We start from the raw sequence: 22,674 nt of genomic DNA, 5'->3' as shown, positions 1-22,674 counted from the left end.
TTGGCTTGGTTTCACGCTTTATGTAGGAACCACATGAGCTTCATTGGAACACTACCAAATGCATCTTGCATTACATGTAGAGTACACATCACTTTGAGATTTACTATGCAACAGGTACATGACTTGACTTGGTTGGGTATACAAACTCTGATTGGGCTAGCGATCTTGATGATCATAAGTTCACTTCAGGCTACAACTTTCATCTTGGTTTTGGCCCCATTTGTTGCTAGAGTAAGAAACAACATGATATTTCTCTCTCTCTCTTCAACTAAGGTTGAGTATCGAGGGTCTATCAATGCAGCTACTGAGGCTATTTGGCTTCAGAATATTCTATCTAAGTTTAACTTCACCCTCCATGACCTACAGTCCTTCATTGTGACAATTAGAGTGTCATTCAAATCTCGAAGAGCCCGATTGACCATCAACGGACTAAACACATCGAGATCTATATGCATTACATCAGGGAGCTAATATAGGAGCAAGTATTGTCCTACAACATAGCAGGTATTGATTTGCGGTATTTTCCTACATCATAGTAGGTTGTAGACATCTTCACCAAACCCTTCACAGAGAGTGAGTTTCATCACTTGTGAGCTCTCTTGGGGGTGTAAGATATTTCATCAAGGCGGGTCAGTTGACTTCTCCATTCTCTCTTATGGGGAGTCCTTTTTCCTCACTCGAGGTTTTGTCCTTCTCATTCTTCTTTGAGAGTTATTTTGTGTGTTCATCTCTCTTTTGAAGGGGGGTGGGGGTTTCCCACTAGGTTTTCTCCTTTGAGCATCCATAGCGATATATCTGTTTGATCTTATCTACCCGCCCTTGGATATTTCATCATCATGGATCCTCATAGGTCATTTTCTCCACCTGATTTACATCCATATATTTATGATTTTGACATGTTCCTAGCTTTTGTGCCTTTTTCTATTTAAATCTTCAACCCTTTTAATAAGGACGTCTTTCTATGAAGGTGGTGTTCTATCATATACTTGCACTTTACTCCTTTGTTAAGTTGGTTAGTGCATATCTTTTTTTATAAGATTCATTCATCTCACTTGTCCATGACCTTCATGTTGATCCTATTTCTCCTATGGCTTGTGATAGTGATGAGCATGTGCATGGTGCAATTTTACCTTGTGATGATGTAATATTGTGTCATGGATATGAATGATGTACCTTATTTACTTAAACATGACATTGTTGCACCTCATGATTTGTCTCTTACATGTTAAAATAGCATATCCGTCCCCATCAATTCATGTTCTTTAGAGGAGTTACATTGTTTCACGATGACGTGTCATGTGATGACTATTATTTTGTATTTCATGTGAGCCCTATGGATACCAATACACATTCTTTTACTTAATGATATCTCCCATCATGATAGCATACATTGTGACAATAGCTCCTTAGTTTTTCAAGTAGAGAGAAAGAGAGTGATAAGGAGGGAGGAAGGGAGAGGTAGTGAGGGAGTGATTGAGAGATATAGAGAGGGGAGAGGTAGTGAGGGAGAGAGAGAGAGAGAGAGAGAGAGAGAGAGAGAGAGAGGGGTGGGAGGGGGGTTGTTGTAAAAATTGACTATAGCAACCCAATAACTAGAGACCAATTGAATAACACAAAAACAAGAGAGAACAATAGAGACAAGAACAAACCATATTCTCATCAAGATGCAAATAGCTGGATGAATAAACAATGTCTATAAGCCTACTTATTTTGGTAAGGCAAAAGGGAATGAGAGCACACAATAATGACATGTGGCTCATTGAAATGCAAGGGTAGGTAGGAGTTAGTTAGAACTCAACCACCCAACACAAATAACTCTGCATCCTAAGAAAGGATAAGTCCACCTAAAGTGGAAATGCTTTGACTACTCCTATTCAATTCCCTAAGTAATCTTAAATAAAGTGTAATTATATCTTAGGAGATAAATAAAATAAATTAATTACACCAACACCCCCTATTAAGTGCAACTTAGGGGAATGTAGACTCAAGCTAATAATGCAAGATGGGTCTTGGCTAATAGGCCATATTAGGTACCCACCAAAAGAGAGATGAACACACCTCTCCACAACAACGTCTCTCTCTCTCTCTCTCTCTCTCTCTCTCTCTCTCTATATATATATATATATATATATATATATATCAATCACTCCCTCGCCACCTCTCCCTTCCTCCCGCCTTATCACTCTCTTTCTCTCTATTGGAAAAACTGAGGAGCTATTGTCACAATGTATGCTATCATGATGGGATATATCATTAGGTAAAAGAATGTCTATTGGTATCCATAGGGCTCACATGAAATACAAAATAATAGTTATCACAAGACACGTCATCGTGAAACAATGTAACTCCTCTAAAGAACATGAATTGATGGGGATGGATATGCTATTGTAACATGTAAGAGACAAATCATGAGGTGCAACAAGGTCATGTGTACGTAAAGAAGGTACATCATTCATATCCATGACATAATATAAAATCATCATAAGGTAAAACTGCACCATACGCATGCTCATCACTATCACAAGCCATAGGAGAAATATGATCAACATAAAGGTCATGGACAAGTGAGATGAATGAATCTTTAAAAAAAAGGATAGGCACTAACCAACTTAACAAAGGAGCAAAGTGCAAGTATATGATAGAACACCACCTTCATAGAAAGACGTCCTTATTAAAAGGGTTGAAGATTGAAATAGAAAAGGCCACAAAAGCTAGGAAAATGTCAAAATCATAAATATATGGATGTAAATCAGGTGGAGAAAATGACCTATGAGGATCCATGATGATGAAATATCCAAGGGTGGGCAGATAGGATCAAACACATATCACTATGGATCCTCAAACCCTAATCAAAATATTATAAGAAGACACAAAGAAGGGTAGATTTGACACCAACATAAATCTGATAGAAGGAGGATTTGATTAAAAAAAATGAGCTACCACAGTGAGGCCCACTATTAAACATTAATGGTAAGTTTCTAGACCAATAGCAATTTAAAGCATAAATAATATACCTACATAAAACATAAATAATATACCTATTAGAGTAGTAAAATATTTGGGGGTTTACTTTGAATTCTATTTGTTGATTCTAGAACTATGAATAAGGAGCCGGTGAAAGTCTTCTACCTATTGAACATTTTTAATTCGATGTCAGATGCGTAATTTTACTGAGAAATTTCTTTCTTGAGCAACATCATTTAGTGCCATGTATTCTTAAGGAAACAGTTACTTTTGTTTATTTGTTGCGGCATCTTATTTTGCACTGAGCAGCACCAGGTTCGTGGACTTCACACTAAGTTAAAGCAATTCATGAATTCACACAAGATTTCCCCAAGCTCAAAGAGAATATGTTATTCATTTTTCTCAATATCCTTTTAAGTACCTGCAACTTGCAGTATTCAAGAATATTTGAGATAAGGACATTCCCAAGAGTCAGGAAATGTGTGTCCCAATTACACTGATGCATATTAATAGAGAGTTCTATTACATATTACACTCAGCAGGTCCATACAACAAAGAATTTTTGCACATACAAAGTACAATTAGTTCTTAGGTAACATGACCATCAGTTCAAAATGATACACTAATTCCTAACAATACCATAATGTGGGAGATAAATTCGGGATGTGCAGGCCAAGCTGCTGCTGTCACTAGGTTCTCATCTGTAAAGCATTTAGTTATTGGTTCTGGCTCCATCCATTCAGCACCAGCAAGCAATACATTAAGTTTTACTGCCGGGTATGCTGTACACCTTTTTCCCTGTGAAACAACATTTCAACTCGTACATGAAATAATACACTTTCCAAGCACATGTATTCATAACATTGAATCATGGTATAAGTAAAGTTGCCATTTTATGCAAAAAAAACTTACCTTGAGTATGTTTGCTGCTGCTAGTATCTGCTGCCCATGACAAATTGAGGCAATTGGTTTTTTACTTTCTGCAAATAGCTTTACAATGGATAAAACCTTGTCATTTAATGCAAGATATTCAGGAGCACGACCTCCAGGAATTACCAAAGCATCGAAGTCTTCAACCTTGACATCTTCGAAATTAGCATTGAGAGTGAATTTATGGCCTGGTTTTTCACTATATGTTTGGTCACCTTCAAAATCATGGATAGCAGTTAGGCATGTGTCCCCAACATTCTTGCCCGGGCAAATAGCATCAACATTGCAGCCTAAAGATTGCAAAGCTTGGAATGGAACAATAATTTCATAATCTTCCATGTAGTCCTACATAAAAAAGGAGAACATGATTATAAAAGTGTCAAGAAGAGATCAATGGACCAGAGATTCATTCAATAGACAAATATGTTGCACTTGGGCTCTAATATATCCATACAGATTGGCCAGTCGGAGGAGAAAAAACAAATCAAAATCTAAAAGAGATCACAAGGTTCTAAGTTTTGCAAAACAGAAGAAATTAATTTCCATGCTCACGGACTAATATAAACAATCAAAGAAGCAAATGCCTACCCCACAGAGAAAAAGAACACGTTTCCCTGTGCCAGTAACCTTTCCTCCCAGTGACTTCAAGAAAAGGCTTATATATTCAGGGTGTCCGTGCCAAGCTGCACTGGTGATCAAATTACCATCAATGCAGCATGCTGATAATGCCTCTGGTTCTTTCCATACCCCCCCTGCAGCAACAACAACAGGCTTTACAGCAGGATATGCCGTACACATTTTCTCTTTTAACACACCTGCAGCAGCAAGAATCAATTGCCCATGACAGATAGCAGCAATGGGTTTGCTTGAATCAAAAAAATGCTTAACCAGTTCAAGAACAGATTCATTTAGAGCTAGGTACTCAGGTGCCCGTCCTCCAGGAATCACCAACCCATCGTACATCTTTACATCAATATAATCAAATGTTGCTGTCAATTCAAAATTGTGACCTCGTAGCTCTGAGTAAGTCTGCAATACACAATAAGCAGAGCCTAGTTTGGATCAGATATTCATATTTATCAGTGCCTTATTTAGAGCTGATATTCAAAATTTAAAGCCTAATAGGTAGCACAAATCCTATCCAATATCTATGCAAATAACTTTTGAAAGTAATGAAACTCAACATAAATACCTTATCATTTATGGTGCATAAAAAACCTCCCCTTCTGTTATCATTTTGTAAACTCACTATCAGTTCTACAGATCTGCCAATTTTCAACAAAAAATGTAGAATGCACAAACATCCTACAGCTTAATGTCCTAGAGACAAGCAAGGTAGATAGATATCTTCCACGTTTGCACAGTATTAAAAGTGTGTAATTAAATCTTGAGTGAAAGTCAAGTGTTGAATGTTGTTAGTGTCAAAAGAATAAGGTTTGTCGGTTTAGCGCAGAATTTAACAGAGGCTCTTGTACAGTGCAACAGTAAACTGATGTATAATAGAGTTTCATCAGAGAGAACTTTTTCGTGCATAGGAAGGAGGCAATGTAGACCCTCAAGGTTTCTTTAATCTATGGCTTTAGTTCCCATGAGATATTGAGGGTCAATATACTCAATTATGCAATACAAGATGTTGAGGATATTGTTAATGAACATCAGTTAGCAAAGTTTGGATGCAACATAATGTCAAATGGATAGACAAATAGAAGGAATGGAACACTCATCAAGTTCCTAGGGATATTGGCAAGATCTTTTAGAAATATGTTGATGTATCAAATAGGATCAAATCTGTGAGTATACTACTCTAAGTTGTTTGACAAGGTGGTCATGGATATAAGGCCATCAAATGTAGTTCAATTTATTATAGACAATCTTGTTTCTTGTGTTGTTGGGAGACTCCTTATGGACAAGTATCCTACTATGTTTTTTAAGCTCATTTACAGCAGACTACCTTGATCTAACCTTATAAGACATTGGAAAACATGAATAGATTAAGAAGTATTGCAAAAGGCTCACATTATTACCAAGTTCATCTATGTAAATAGATTAAGAAGCATTGCAAAGGCTCACATTCTTACAAGTTCATCTACGATCACATGAGGGTGTTGTGTATGATGTGCCTCTTCACAGAGGGCAAGGAGCTAGTTTGACTAGGGGTGACAAGATTTGTCAAGCACTTCCTTGCATTGCAAACTCCTTGGTAGAGCCAAATGTTCATTTCAAGTGAGTGGATGGAGTCTCACTTCACAAATCAAACAAATGGCAAATTAGTGGCAAAGTGCATTTTTCCTATGCTTTTTTGGGATGCGGTTGAATAGCTTGTCGAATTTTTAAAAACCTCTAGAAAAAGTTTTACAACTAGAGGAGGGAAAGAATCCTCCATCGGCTATTTAAATGAGGCAATGGATAGAGCCAAGGAGGTGATGAGAGGTAGGATGGAAAATAACAAGTACGAATATATACCATTGTAGGATATAACTGATAGTAGATAGGATTGATAGATGCAATCCACTCTTCATATCATTGGATACTATCTAAATTCAATGTTGCTCTATAGTCCTTAATTCAAAGATGATGTTGAGGTCACACACAATCTACTCATGTACATGGAGAAAATGTCTCCTACCCCAAAAAAATTGCATATCATTATGGCAAAGCTACCAAAATACAAGTAAGAAAGGAAATTTTTCTCAAGTATGGTTGTCACTCAAAGCACAAAGGTCCTCAAATCAAGTAAGCTCCATAAACTCTTGCCATTCTCCCTTTATTGTGGACATGTAAAATAAAGGTGTTAAGCTAATAGTAGATCTTAAATGATGTCTTCTCAAAATAATTTGTATTTTTTAGTGTAATGGTGGGATTTTTGTGGCCAAGAAGTCAATTATCTTCAAAGATGGCAATGTGCATTTTAAGACAGCCATGTGGTTCATATCCTTGTGAGTGTACTTGAAGTGTTTTTTAACAATACATTCCAAGAAACACAACCATTTAACACAAGAACAAATGAATGACTTGATGTTCACTCACCATGACCTCCACTTGAAGCTAATGAAAGCTAAAGTTTAGAGTTTAAACCCTTTTAATAATAATTATAAATTGTAATCATAGTTTTCTTCACTTTCAATTCCTAAATCAAATTTCTCTGTGAACAAAATTAGGTACTAGTGAGGAGGACCAGCCAATTGACCTTAACAAGATTGATCCAGATTCTAGGTAGTTTGCAACTGATCATGTCCTTGACAATGGTGATGTTTATGATCTCCTTAATGAGGCACAAATATGGTAGTGATGTGGTTGACCGATGCAAGAGAGGCTCAAACATGAGTTTCATCATTAGGACCTACAAACCTCTAATGAGTTAGAATGTAGTAATTTCTCCTGCATGCTGGAAACTTCTGCCACCGTGCAACCACCGGCTAACTTCAGTCTGCCACCAGTTCCACCATTGAAACAACAGTTAATTCCATCAGTCATGCAAAAGACTGTAAGTTATGATTCTTTCCAGAAATTTATATATGCTCTTGAATTCCTCTTTAAAAGAGGCAAATGTAACTCAATATTTGCAAGCAATAAAATTATATTTTGGTGCTGCAGCACATTAATTTCTGTGTTCATATTTTCTGTGTGTTTTATAATTCCTGTGTGTGTTTCAATTTAATTTTCTGTGTTTGTTCTGCTCCATCCACCCCATCAGTGTCGTATCAGAACATGAGAATAGATCTTGGGCATGAGACTGTTGGATCAGGTCTATGGTGTTCGCTGGAAGTTGGTGAAAGCAAAGAAATTATCAAAGTCATTAAAGATCCACCCATTGCTAGATTTGGAGTTGTGAGAGAAGTCGCTGCCCATCCAAAAGAAGGTCACTAATAAAGCCAAGAAAAATAAGTTCCAGATTCTAGAATTGAATTCTCAGGAAGAATGCCGCAGTCATTAGAAAGTTGTTTATTGATGAGTCTAAAGCCCCTCTACAATCAGAAGGATTGCAAATCTGTGAAGAATTTTGTTTTGAGGAGTTTGAGACGCCTTAGAAAAGGTCACTAATTGGAGATGTTGGAGCTGTCATTCAAGCCAAGATCAAAGCAGTTAAGAAGTTCGTCAAAGTTTTCAAGAATACAATTGGAGGAAGCCTTAAAGAAGTAGATCACAGTTTTTTTATCAATGCTGCCAGATCATACAATATTGCTGAAGAAAGATTGCTAGTCAAGACCAGACCATCATTTGAGAATAGAAGAGTATGAAGGCAATTGAATAGTTAGAGAAAAGAAAGGAGATCATTGGTGACACCTCAGTAAAAGACAAGGAAGACAGTCAAGGGATCTATAAGGAGGACAAATCAGGTATAGAAAGATTGCAGAATCAAAGAAAGTTAAACAAGTATACAAGGTGAGTTAAAATTTGTGAATTTCAATGGGAAAATTAGGCAAAAGAGTGTTGAAGGAAAATATAAATCTAATTTCCGAGATAGATCTTTTAAAAGAAGAATTAATAGAAGTGAAGAAAAGTAAAGTAAAGTACAGATATAAGCAGAAAAATATAACATTTCAAATGAAATTAGTGATTATAAAGAGAAAATCGAAGATCTAGAGGAAAAATTAAAGTGGTTGAAAGAACATATTTTGCAGATAAAGGAATTGATTAAATTTGATGAGAAGAATAAAGAGTTAGAGAAAAAGTTAAAGTTGTTTGATGAGGTTAAGAAAAAGAATGTAGATATGGAAGAAAATGTTAAGAGATTAGAAGAATAAAATAATTTACAATTGTAGGAAATCAAAACATTGAAAGATGAGAACGGATGTTTGAAGTCTAAGGCATTGGTATGTGATATTTCATGTAGCACATTTGTGTTTGCCTTTTGATAAGTGTAACTTTGTTGAAGATGTTAGTGATAAAGATTGTCATGGTAAGATGGTAATGTTGTTAATACAAAAGCTTCTAGTTGTTTTGATGATAATATTGTTAGATGTAATGGCAATGAAATGAATGTTGGTTTGAAGATCATGAAAGAAATGGGATATAAAGGTAAAGGCTTAGGCAAGCATGAACAAGGAATGAGAAAACCTATTGAAACAATAATGAGGCCCAAATATGAAGGTCGCAGGTATGTCATAGGTAAAGGAAAGAATGATACAAGTGTTCCAGGTACAAGCAAATCAGATCAAGGAAGGCAATGTATTCAGTGTTCACATTGTAACAGGAAAGGACATACGAAGGATAGACGTTGGGATCTCCATCCATGCAATATTTGTGGATTGAAAAATCATTGTGATAAGAATGGTTAGTACAAAGAGTTAAAGAATGAATGCCTGAAAATGGATTGTGGATGGACTTATGGATCTAGTTGGCAAACTACTACAGGTATGTTCAAAAATTTGTTCAAGTATAAAATTTCATATGTGAATGTGAACGATCATCAAAGGTTTGAATGTTCAGGTCAAAGGAAAATATTGTCTAGCAAGACGCCTACAAATAGGGAGTTTGCAAGAAGATTCAAATTGAAGTTTTGAAGGTTTGAAGGACTGTCGTAGCAGTTAAAAGAAGCAAAAAGAAAGGAAAGATCTGAAGATCAAGAGTTGTTTTGAAGCTGTCAAGCAAAAGAAGGTTCAAGAAAGTCTAAAGACAAAGAATGAGACAAAAGAAGACAACAGTCAAGGAATTGTACATGCAGTAGCATTTGTGGTCGAAATTAAGGGGGAGTGTTAGAATGTAGTAATTTCTCCCGCATGCTAAAAACTTCTACCACCGTGCAACCACTGGCTAACTTCAGTCTACCACCAATTCCACCGTTGAAACGGCAGTTAATTCCATCAGTCATACAAAAGACTGTATGTTATGATTCTTTCCAGAAATTTCTATATGCTCCCAAATTCCTCTTTAAAAGAGGCAAATGTTACTCAATTTTTGCAGGCAATAAAATTATATTTTGGTGTTGCAGCACATTAATTTCCGTGTTCATATTTTTTGTGTGTTTAATAATTCATGTTTGTGATTCAATTGAATTTTTTGAGTTTGTTCTGTTGTAATGTCCCCTACTTGATCTATTTCAATATACTAAAATTGATTGTTATTCTTCAATTAGTTATTAACAAGTTCTTATTTATTTTTTTCATTAGATGATTAATTTCATTATTCATAGTTCTTAATATAGTTATCAAACCCTGCTACTACTTCAGTTTTAAGGGAGAACGGTCTATGTATGTTACCAAAGCGCTTAGAGACCAAATACAATAGGTTCCCTCAAAGTTTACAGATGCAAGCCCTTACCTATCTTGGGTCTATACCCTCAAGGCTTATGGGTCGCTGATCCCCACCCTATCTTGGGACTTAACCCATTGCTTGGATTTAGACTGCCCCTCTTTGGAACATCTCATTCCCATCATCTTAAATACTGACAGTAATAACATGATTTAGACTATAAGTATACTAACTTCTCATGTGTTCATAATATATATGAAATTAAGTATGACTGTCATACATATTGCAGTCAATATACTAAATTTTGTATAACAACATTATCAGGCTTCATATATTAAGCATACATATTTAGCACATCCCATGCATACTACCAAGAACACAAATGTTACTGCCTGTAACTCAATAACAGTTCTGATCTCATCTCATCAATGGTGATGTCACTAGATGCTTTTGATTCCTTCCCTTTATATCTCTCAATGTGAGGGAGAGGTCACACCTCTTCATCATGTATGTCCTTCGGCAAGAGACACACCCTTTCACCATCAGCACCCTTTGAAAGAGTGCAACTCTTCATTCTTTCTGCCCTTTGAACGGACACAACCTTCCACAATCAGATCTGCATTTCTTATTTAAATCAGATCTGCACTTCTCATTTTCCAAATTCTCCCCCCCTCAAATGAGTTTCTCTTCTCCCTTTTATATCTCACGTTTAAGGGAGTCACAACTTATCATTTCATGCCTTTTGACCATTCATTAACTTTAATCAAATTTTAATTATGTCTAATTATATTCTCTTATATTTTAATTTAATTTTTATATTTATTCGTTTGTATTTTTTTTTATTATTATTATTTATTATTAAATTATATTTCAAAGTAGGGACATTACAGTTCGTTGCCCTCAAATGATTTTCGTTGTCTTCAAGATGATGTTTGCTGTCAGAAGGAACCGTTTGCTGTCCTTTGTATATGATTCGCTGACCTTTGAATGTGCTTCACTGACTTACGAATATGTTTTGCTGACTTAGAAGATGATTCACAGATCACAGAAGTAATTTGTTGTAGAATGCCGAATAGGAATATAATCACTGATTGTGTGTAATTACAATGACATTGACTTCGCATATATATGTGCCTCTAGCATCCTTTAACCATTTATGTCGGCCTTGTTAGCTTTTGGCGTCAAGGCCTCATCTTTTATATTTTAATTTTATTTTTATTCTTTTGTAATTTAATTTTATTATTATTATTATTAAATTATATTTCAAAGTAGGGACATTACATCTGCTCCATCCACCCCATCATAATGGGGCTCTCTTTGTATGACCAAAAGTTAGTAGCTATGTTTTTCTTTCAAACTTTGTACTTAGCTTGTAGGTTGACTTGGTACAAAATAGATTGCAATTGAAAATTTGAAAACTATTAGCATATAGTTATTATTTATGCACTAGCATTGTGCAATGCAATGTAATTGGTGATATGAGCATTAATAACAAAAATTTATATTCTATAATTAATAAGCTAAACTCTCAATTTTATTTGCTCTCCACATCTCTATGCTATCGAGATGCCTTTAAATTTAAAAGGCTACATGTTTTCGATATTAAAAGCAGCAAAAACTGGGTGCTGGCCCAAAGATGCAAAAGCCCAATGGCTGCAAAACAAAACTCTAGTATCAGCATATTAAATCCAGACTACCAGTAAACAAACACACCAATAGCAGAGAAAATTAACAATAATAGACATCCGAGAGGTTCAAAATAACAGTCTTAAAAACACAAACTAAACTACTGTAATAGTTATAAAGAGTTTTGAAAACCCCAACCAAAATGGCATAAAGCAAAAAGAACTAAAATCAGGACGAAGCCCTAACGGTTCCTGTGGATTTTGCATCCAGCTTGCTGAAAGACATTCGCCCAATCTTCTATCAAGAACTTGTAAAGTTCCCTGCAACTTTCATCGTCCTTGCCCTTCTGGCCCACCAAGTCCTGATGCAACAGGCAAAGCGTGGTGGCAAAACTGTGCATGACTATGAGCCCGAATCTGGAGAAGGAGCCCATTTTTCTTTCCAAGTCAGTCAGCCTCTCATTTGTTTTGATCAGTTCGGCTTTCAACTCCAAGCACTTAGAACAGGACCCTTCCTGAGCTTTTCGACAGGTCCCTTCCGGAGCTTTGACCGCTTCATCTTCCTCATTAGGCATCATCTCCTGAGTGAGATCAATAGGTCCAACATTAGTAGAATCCAAGATGTGGGTTGAATTGTTGGTGGTACCAGAATCCTCGTCACCCTTCCTCCACCTTATTCGCCAGGACCTTTTGACATTCCTTGACAATTTCTTCAATATCGTGATCCCCGTCCGCTTTGGAGCCCGAATTGTCGATGATTCTTTTCCTACCCCCCGAGCGCTACCTAGAGGCAAGTCTATTGAAGTGCCTAGGGGTACTGGTATCTTCCGCCATATCCTCCTCCAAGTCCACCTCCTGCAAAATGACTTTGGTTTTTTGGACTTGGAATTCTCCAAGTTAGCAGGGGGGTTTTCTTTGTCTTCGTCGTAGTGCCAGAATCAAGGGTTTTGTGAGTCAGGGTTTGAGGCTATCTCTGTTGGGAGCAAAGGTTTGGTCTCCTTATTCCTTTCTTTCGACTAGGGCCTGGGATATCTATAACATTTAAGGAGGAGGCAAGTGAAATAGCCACTTCATGAACAACAATAAGGTGTGGAGGCCAAAGAGCTAAGTGGAAGCAATAAAGGCGAAAGATGAGGCTTTGGTGGATAGGAAAGCGCTTTTTGCCCTCGGATTTGGCACAGTCTACTACCTCCAGAATAGCATTTTCTAGGGAGTGGAGGAGGAAGAAAGGGAAGGAAATTCTAGAGTTGTTACAGAAGTAGTTAAGCATAGGGAAATGATAGTAGTAGAAAACTTTAAACCTTCCCTCCAGTGTAAAGTATTTCATGAATCATGAGACATATCTAATCCCATGGGTCCGATAGCTCCTCCCTATCAAATCCACCATGAAGCTTGACCGAGTTCTCTTCTTCTCTGAAGAGCTAGTTTAGGCTCTTAGTGTCTGTAAACCTACTAGTTTTTTTCCACTTCCTTCCCTTCGTGGATAGCCCTATTGCCTTAGTAATAACATCCTCATTGATCTCGAAGGAAATCCCTCTAATAGTCACTCTGTGTTTCGTCTAGAAAGAGGCAAATTGAATGGAGAGGATTGCATCATGCCCATTCATTGATTCAATGAACTGGGCAACCCCACCCTCTTTACATATGTGCCAAACCGTTTCCTTGGACATGAATTCTTCATGCTTGTCTGGTTTCATCGTCACTCTTTCACCACCCATATTGTCACCTTTAGTAGAAGTTAACTTCTCACAATTAGAAAAATTATTGCTCTCACTGTTCTTTTCGGAAAGGAAATTACCTTTTACAAAACTTGTAAAAGGTGAGTGGTTAACGAGGCCATCACGACAATGCACAAGCAATTGATTTTTCCATTCCTTGCGGTAACACTCCACACGTGCCAAAAGGTTAATCCTTTCAAAAGACTGAAGGCGATTAAATGTGCCCGATCTTACAAAATCTTATCACCATTCGGATGACCAATTATCTTTTTGTGGTATCAATATGGTAATGTCATCCTATAATTGAAACGAGCTCGTGGTTACGAAGCTTATCATGATTCGTTGGGCGCAACCTACAATTATTAGGATTCATTGCCATGTCCTACTCCCACCTATCATCTTTATCTTGCTTAGTCATGAGATTTGAATTTATTGCCACGCCGTCCATCCTTTTGCTTTTACCCGCTTGCCTAGTGAAGGGATTTAAAAATTGTGCCACCCTCATCAAACTCAGACTTCGAGTTGAAACACTGGAGCTTTCTCGGTCACAGGAAAGGCCAAGAAGCAGGAGAAAGATAGAGAGAAGAGAAATTTTTTTGGATTGCATCATAATTAGGAAGCAGTGTTGTGTTGATGTTTGTAGCTAGGTCGGATCCCTTCTAGGGCTGACCTAGTACTCTTGGCAATTAAGTGGCTTGTCGGCCGTAGGCTTATTATTGATTCAACTTGACTTTGTGTAAGTCTGGCCCTAATTGGGCGTCATATGTAACTTGTCATTAAGCAACACCTATATGTAACTTGTAATTGTATTGGACCAGACCTATATGAATGTAACTTGTAATCTATAGGTCTGATCCTATTCTTGGCGCCAAAACAATAAAGCCGACCTAGGTAAATTAGGAGGCTATGTCACATATATATACAAAGCATCATTCATGCTTATGATACATTCATTCCACACATCGATCTCCTTCAGCAACAATCAGAGAATACATTATTCAGCAGTGATCAGCAAATATCTTCTTAGGACAGCGAATTCTCTCCTAAGGACAGCGAACTATCTCTTAGGGACAGCGAACTTCTTCCAAGACAGTGAGTCCATTCAGAGGCTGTGAATCTTCTTCATTATCAACGAATGGTGTTTGTCTTCCTTGATCAGCATTCAAGTGTTTTGCAGATGAGTCCGTAATACTGTTGTGCCCTAGTTTTGAATCTATCACTCTACTATGCATATTCTGCTGGTCAAGTGCTTCAAGTGTTGAAGCAGACCTGTAAAGATTTATACTGATTTTTCCTAATAAGATCTGAGATTATTGTTGGGTTTTTCACCTCCAAGAGGAAGGTTTTCACAAGGTATTTTGGTGTTCTTTATGTGCATTGATTTTTGGTTTTTGATTTTGCTATCTATATGTTACAGTCTGATCCTCAATCTAACATGGTATCAAAGCTAAGGTTGATTCAGTTGTGATTAGACTTTGTGATAGCAGCACTCCTTCTTCACGCCATTTCCAGCATTGAAGATGGTGATTGGTTTGAAGTTTGAAGATAGACTTGACGGAGCTTTGAACTTCACCTCGTGGAAGGTTAGAGTCCTTATTGCACTTGAAGAGAATGATCTACTTCAGTTTGTAGAAGGAAAAGATCAGCCTGAGCCTGAAGATCAAGAATAGAAACTCCAATTCAAGAAGAGTTGAGGTTGATATCAAGAGGAATTGAGCATAGTCATTATGATGTGGAAAATCAAGTCCTTGCTACACACACTTCTATGGAAAGAGGCAAAAGAAGAAAGAGGGATAGTGACAGAGGTCCAAATTCTGCTCCGAAAAGGGACTTATCTTACATTCAATGTTTTAGGTGTGACAAGTATGGCCACATTGCTCGAGAGTGCAAATCTAGGTCTACTCCTCTAGCTTCTTCTGCGGAAGTTGACATAGGGACACCTCAAGAGGAGCCAAGGTCAAATGTCAACTCAAAAGGATTCTTATTCTAAAAGGAGGAAATGTCATTTTTTTCAGCTTCAAAGGGAGCTCGACATTTCAGCTTCAGAGGGAGCCTGACATTTTCAGCTTCAGAGGGAGCCACGTCATCATGAAGATTTGGTTAATGCATTTTTCTCTGTGATGGAGAGATTTGAGGTGAAAGCCCTTGTTAATGAGTTCTTCTCTGTGAGAGAGAAGTTCGAGTTGCAATCCCTTGTTAATGAGTTCTTCTCTGTGAGGGAGAAGTTTGAGGTGCAGTCTCTTGTTAATGCATTCTTCTTTGCGAGAGAAGTTTACGGTGAAAGCCCTTGTTCCACCCTCTGTGAGTAGGCATGGTGGTAATGCACTCTTCTCTGGGAGAAGTTTGAGGTGAAAGCCCTCTTCCACCCTCTGCGAGTAGGCATGGTGGATGTCATAGCACTTGTTTTTGTTCACCCTCTGGGAGTAGCTATGGTGAACGTGATTTGGTTTTCGTTCATGGGAGTAGCCATGATGGACCCACCCTCTGGGAGTAGCCATGGTGGTTGTGTTCGTTTGTAATTCCATTCATAGGAGTAGCCATGGTGATGGTGTTCATTTGCATCTTTCATGGGAGTAGCCATGTATCTCGGATCTTGAGAAGGTCTCCTCCCTAGCTAAGAGGGAGTGTTGATGTTTGTAGCTAGGTCGGATCCCTTCTAGGGCCGACCTAGTACTCTTGGCAATTAACTGGCCTGTCGGCCTTAGGCTTATTATTGATTCAATTTGACTTTACGTAAGTCTGGCCCTAATTGGGCGTCATATGTAACTTGTCATTAAGCAACACCTATATGTAACTTGTAATTGTATTGGACAGGACCAATATGAATGTAACTTGTAATCTATAGGTCTAATCCTATTCTTGGCGCCAAAACAATAAAGCCGACCTAGGTAAATTGGGAGGCTATGTCACATATATATACAAAGCATCATCATGCTTATGATACATTCATTCCACACAACAATCTCCTTCAGAAACTATCAGAGAATACATTCATTCAGCAGTGATCAGCAAATAGCATCTACAGTCAGCAAATATCTTCTTAGGACAACGAATTCTCTCGTAAGGACAGCAAACTATCTCTTAGGGACAGCGAACTTCTTCCAAGACAGCGAGTCCATTCAGAGGCTGAGAATCTTCTTCATTATCAGCGAATGGTGTTTGTCTTCCTTGATCAACATTCAAGTGTTTTGCAGATAAGTCCATAATACTGTTGTGACCTAGTTTTGAATCTATCACTCTACTGTGCATATTCTGCTGGTCAAGTGCTTCAAGTGTTGAAGCAGACTTGTAAAGATTTATACTGATTTTGCCTAATAATATCTGAGATTATTGTTGGGTTTTTCACCTACAAGAGGGAGGTTTTCCCAGGGTATTCTGGTGTTCTTTATGTGCATTGATTTTTGGTTTTCTGATTTTGCTATCTATATATTATAGTCTGATCCTTAATCTAGCATATTGCTCTCCTCTATGAGGAGTTTTCGAATCCGGCCAAGAAGAGACTCCCATTTCCTCCAAACTCTAATACCTTCCAGATGAAGGCCAAGAGCCGCCATAGAATTAGTACATCTATTCCCCTCTCTAAATATGTGGGTGATAGTGAAATTGTCTAGACCGAAAAGAAGTTTGTTGATGTCATTTGTGATATCAACCATTTTCCAACCCACATTAGATAATCCACCAGCACCATCTATGACCAACTTTGAATCACCTTCAATGGCCAAGGATTTTATATTCAAAGAAACGGCAATTTTGATCTCCCAGTAGAGTGCCATGCATTCTGCCTGATTGTTAGTGAGGCCATTAAGGTTCCTTGAGAAAGCTGCAATCAGTTTCCCTTCAGCACCTCTAATCAGAACTCCCCCAGCTGCCTTCTCCTGCTTCGCCACCCCATCAAAGTTCAGATTGCACCAATTTTGATTAGGGGGGGACCATTTAGTAATATTTTTGGCCATTATTTTGGAGTTGTCAAAGATGGCGAAATCTTTGGGCAAACCCCATTTTTTCCCACTCTCTCATCATACTTAGTTGGGGGATGACGTGGACATTTTCCTGTTGTGACAGAAAGATTTTCAAGGACTGATTTGCACAAAGTATAAATACGGACTCAAGAGAGTTATCAGAGTCTCTGAAAATTCAGTTGTTCCTCTCCTTCCACAGACTCCAGTAGACATGGGGGGGAATTTGTTTCCAGAGTTGATCAATTATTAGGTTATAGGAAGGGCTTCTCCATTCATCAATTAAATGCTGAAGCTCACCGTTTCTAACCCATGGAATTTCAAGCTTCTAAAGGACTTTAGTCCACATTTCAATTGCAGACTTACAATTTAGCATAAGGTGCAAAATGGATTCTTCCTCCTCTTTACAAAGAGGACACCGATTAGGAATTTGAAATCCTCTTTTGACCAGATTGTCCTGAGTAAAGATCTTACCATGTAAAGTCGTCCATCAAAATAAGTTGATTATAGTTATCAGGTGGGGGTTCCAAATCTTCTGCCAGGGTCCACGGGGCAGTTAATTCCGCAGCAGTGCCATATAAGCAGATTTGACCAAAAAATCACCTTTGTTGTCCTTGTAGATGAAACTATCTGCTCTAGGGAATAGTGGAATTCTGATTTTGTCAATTTCAATCTGGAGCTCAAGAGCTTTTTGGGTTAAGAATGGTTGATTTAGGCAGCATAGAGCAATACTTTTCCATATTTGTTGAAGGGAGATGTAGTCTTTTACAATAAGGCTAAAGTGACTCTTGCAGAAGGTTTGTAAATTCACTTAGGCCAGGATACAAATTTAAGGGGCTATCTCCAATCCAAACATCCTCCCAAAATCTTATGTTATTCCCATCACCAATTTGCCATTGGAGGTCATCCATAATGGCGTTTTTGCATTTTAAGATGTTGTTCCAGATTTTAGAGCCGGATGAGAGGTCCATCACCGAGAGAACTGATGAAAAGGCTACATTTTCTACTCCTTTTTTTGTTGTCATATTTTTATCTTTTTTAAAATCTAAATTTTTCTCGATAAAATCCTCATTTTTTGAAAAATCTTATATTTTTTAGTTGTCAATTTTTTCCAACAAAGATTTTTGCTGCTACCAGCTCAATGAGTCATTGAGTGTGCTGGGTACGCCCAGTATGCAGTTGAAGATTGCAGTTTTCTCTATTGTATTTGTGTAGACATATATCATATACAAAAGATACTAAACTTCTAAGCGAAATAGTTATCAAATGCAAAAGGGCTCTGTTTCTGCTGGTTATTGGAAGAGGCAGCTGTATAACAGCCATCAAGACGAAGATGAGCTTAAGGCTAGATTCACACGCTTACTATAAAGCGGAATGATTTGGTCTTTATGACCAGCATCAGAGGCGGAACATCAGGGGTTCGAATCCCACCGCCACCTACTTCTGGTCGGAAGGCTTGTCAAATGGAAAAACAGACCTCTCTGCTGGACTTTGTTTCTGCTGATTATTCGAAGAGGCAGCTGAGGTCTGTTTCTGCTGATAATTCGAAGAGGCATCAATAAGAAAAAGATGGCACCCTCAAGGACAAAGGTAAGGTGTACTGCATTTTCTTGAATTCTTGTATGAGTTAAAGAATGCTTCTTTGCCAAAATTAAACAAGAAAATGTGTATGGACTAACTGATTTCCATAGTAACCAAAATAAATACTAATGGAGAATACCCTATCTTACACCTTATCTTTGCTAAGGAATGTGTACTCTTATTCCCATGATTAAACTTGTTTATCTTACATGTGACAAATCTTCCAATTATTGGATTATTCCCTCCATTTTGGTGATTTTCCTTGCGCGTCATCCTCAATCCACCTATATTGTTCTACTCAGTTTATTATGCTCTCTTAAGACATATGCATGCCATCTCCAAACCAATAGCAAATTGAAAGGCGACTACTTCCCTCTCTTCAAATACCTTCAAAATTCAATCATTCATCTACCCCAAACTTGATGATACTGAGGAGCTAGACCTTGAGAAGATCCACATTCACCCAAACTACCACAATTCCTTCAGATTTCGTATCTTATTTTTACTCTTCCTTTGAAATTCCTGACAACAGCCCTTGGCCCTCATGTATGTCCTTGACAGCAGTCCTGTCCGGCTTGTATCTTTGGCAGAAGCCCTTGGATCTGATCTGCATTCTTACAGCAACCCTGATGGGCATTCCTTCCTTTGAGATCAGTCCTTGGCTATGGCTTGCAAAGCTGTCCCATATAGCTTGCATACTTTAACAGGATCCCTATTTTAATGTATTAATTTTTCACAATCCATAATAGCTATTGTAGATGTTTCTGGTTTTGATTGTGTGTAATTTTTTGCATCAACATTTTGGATCACACTCTGTGATCCATAATCAGAATTCCTATTTTTCCCTCTAACTCTTTTGGGATAGTGTCTGTGCAACTGCAACCTTGATTCTATCTTCTACCAAGTTATAAATACTTATTTGAAGAGGCAATCTAATAAAGAATGTAAGGGAGTTTCTAATAGAAAACACTAGAAGAAGATTTGCTTCTTATTTTATTGATGCTGTCTGAGGCGGACATAACCTTCATGGTCTTTTCAAGAGGTAAGTCTCATGGATGTAATTCAAATCATTTCATTGCATTACTCAACCCGAGGTACACATGAGTGGGCCTGGCAGTGAAGAGCTTTTTCTCGAGTAGGGGAGGCACAAATTTGCAGCCTACGAGTGTTATGGTATGTGCCCCCATAATCTAAGCAATATCAGAAATGCAGGGTCATCCCACAAGGTATAAGCTACCTGCAACTTTAGGACAGTTAGGGGCATAGGACATCAGTTATTGTGGAACTTAAAAGGATCCTTCCTTTTCTCCCCTTATTTACCAAGACTATCATTCACGAGGTACAAACTCTGTTTCCAAATGGACTTTACCCTAGCTTCACAGGTTGCTAAATTGGTTTCCAAGGGGTCCCTAGTCAGCTAACTTAATCTTACCCAAAAAAAAAAAGCCTCCTCTTCTTCTCTTTCTCTAATAAGATATACTATTGCACTATAAATGCATTTTCCGTCTTATCTTTCTTTCTTGAGTGAATGAGGGGAGCCAAAAGTTTGAAAGCTGATGAGGTAGGGTATGTGCACTCCATAGTCTAAACACAGTCAGGTGGGTAAGTAGACTCCATAAGCTACCATCTAGTCTATGCACAATTAGGTGTGCAAAGCGGCAAGCATTATTGATCTTAAAAGGACCTTTCCTTTCCTATTATGATTTTAGCATCCGACGAAAGTCACATCACAAAATTTAAAAATCCTTAAAACACAGGGAAATAGAACAATATAAGATATGGAATTCTAATCACACCTGTCCTAGTTTCCAACGAATTTGAAGGAACCTGAGGATCGTTAATCATTTATGTATTATAAATTGTCAAATATGAGGGGGAAAGTAAATTGTAACATTGTTCTAGCCTGTGACCATATTTAAGAAATGTCAAAAAGAGATAAGTTAAGAAAACATGCCTGGTGACCAAAGAATTGAAGTATAGCAGTGGGGCATTTATCGCCAGCTTTTTTCCCGTGGCAAACAGCATCCACCTTGATTCCATAGGCTTGAAGGGTCTGAAATGGTACCATTACCTGCGAACATAGTTCAGTTTTTTTTAAATTATTTTTTATGAAACAAAAAGACAGTTATATGATAAAATGGCTTGATCGAATCCTACCTCATAATCTTCCATGTAGTCTCCACAAATCATAAGAACGTGTTTGTGAGCTGCAGAATCCATCGTTTTCTTCTTCTGAAAACTCTTCGAGCTCGGAGTGGGCTCTTCTCAACGTCGGATACATAGCAGCATGGGAAAGATGATTAATCCGACGGAGATTGCCAACCGGACTGTGCGATAAATTAATCCGAATAGGACAACTTTTTGTAGGCTTAATAATGTTTGAAGGGAATTTTAATTTGATTATTGCAGTAGGTGCTATTTTAAAAGTTTATGCTCAACATCAATATACTATACTAATAGGGATGGTCGGAAGACCATAGCAGTCTACCTAATTTTGATATGATTTCAAAATAGGCTGAAGACTCGTCAAATGTAGTAGTTTAACTTAGGTATTTTAAAAAGTTTTTTTAATTAATAGGTTTTGTATTTAAAAAAAAGTTAAATATTGTCAATATTTCATGGAATAATATTGTATAAATAATGGATTTTATTGAAATAATATAAAAGAATATTGTCGATATTCTAAGGGAACAAAATTTCCTAAATAATGTTGTTGTTATGTCATGAAACATTAAGGAATGGCTTTCAATGAGGAATCTTCAATACCACATAACATTAAATGAGATGGGAGAAATATATTTTAATTATTTAGGTATTGTTGGTCAATCTCTAGCATGTGTTCATCATATATTCTTCCTTTATGATCATACATTATGCTTATGCAATATGATCATACAGGATGCTTATGCAATAATGCTATTCTAGAAGCCATTATTTGTAGCGCTAACAAATATTGGTGTTGAGTATTTACTTTTGTTTTAAGCATGCTATTATTCTTTATTTAATTGTGAGTAATTAATGTAAAGCAAAAAGATCCATCATTTTTTCTTCATGAAGATGATAGGTGCATCCCAAGAGAATATTCTAAGATGAATGTGCCTATTTTCCAATAGTTCTTGCTACAACTTCAGCTTACAATGCTCATAAGTGGTCATCTTATAAGACATCGGTGAAATAGGCATTGCTCCTAGAACTAGATCAACATGAAAATCTAGGTCTTGTCTAGGCAACATACTAGGTATCACACTCAAAGAACATCTACACACTCTTGGAAAGGGTGTGATTATCAAGGGGCACCTCATTGATGGGGTTCACCTAGTTTGCTAACACTTCACCTTAGTTGGTTTTGCTCAATTCCACCAACTCTCCAGGCCTAGTTGCACTCTAGACCTCCAAGTCCTTCTCAATCACTTCTAGGGCTTGCTTCTTAACCATTCCAAGGTGTTTGCTTCAAGTGTTTTAGCTAGGAACCCTACCAATTCACAATGCTTCCCATGTGCTCATTATGGTTGTCTTGGCTTCTACTTGTCAAATTGACCTCCAATTGTTGTGAGTAGATGCAGACGTGTGGAGATGGCTACTAACATGTTTTGAATGCCTTTTGAGTCCATTTGAGGTTTGCAATCATTAGCTTTCTTACCGATTTCAATATTTTGCCTAGAAAAGGGCTACAAGGAATTAGCCCTATTAGGCCTCCAAAATCCGGTT

The 22,674-nt window shown here is 37.5% G+C and overlaps 1 protein-coding gene across 1 annotated transcript; it reads right to left on the bottom strand.

Annotated features, from left to right (window-relative positions):
* Positions 1 to 3,336: 3,336 nt before the first annotated feature.
* Positions 3,337 to 21,298, bottom strand: LOC131069713 (protein DJ-1 homolog D). Its single transcript, XM_058005245.2, has 5 exons — positions 21,124 to 21,298; positions 20,921 to 21,037; positions 4,483 to 4,923; positions 3,877 to 4,239; positions 3,337 to 3,762 (listed from the first exon to the last, which is right to left on the bottom strand). Exons 1-5 carry the CDS (start codon positions 21,184 to 21,186, stop codon positions 3,574 to 3,576), a joined length of 1,173 nt encoding a protein of 390 aa, XP_057861228.2. The 5' UTR covers positions 21,187 to 21,298; the 3' UTR covers positions 3,337 to 3,573.
* Positions 21,299 to 22,674: the final 1,376 nt, after the last annotated feature.

This window comes from Cryptomeria japonica, chromosome 11 (genome assembly GCF_030272615.1).
Source record: "Cryptomeria japonica chromosome 11, Sugi_1.0, whole genome shotgun sequence".
NCBI classification, from domain to species: Eukaryota; Viridiplantae; Streptophyta; class Pinopsida; order Cupressales; family Cupressaceae; genus Cryptomeria; species Cryptomeria japonica.
The sequence above is the reverse complement of the archived record's forward strand: the minus strand, read 5'-3'. Positions and strand labels throughout refer to the sequence as shown.

Coding starts and splice junctions, on each gene's coding strand:
- LOC131069713 (XM_058005245.2), bottom strand. CDS start 21,186: ATGGATTCTGCAGCTCACAAACACGTTCTTATGATTTGTGGAGACTAC. Junction 4,240..4,482: donor GTGTTCTTTTTCTCTGTGGG/GTAGGCATTTGC, acceptor TTTTTTATGTAG/GACTACATGGAAGATTATGA. Junction 3,763..3,876: donor CAGCAGCAAACATACTCAAG/GTAAGTTTTTTT, acceptor GTTGTTTCACAG/GGAAAAAGGTGTACAGCATA.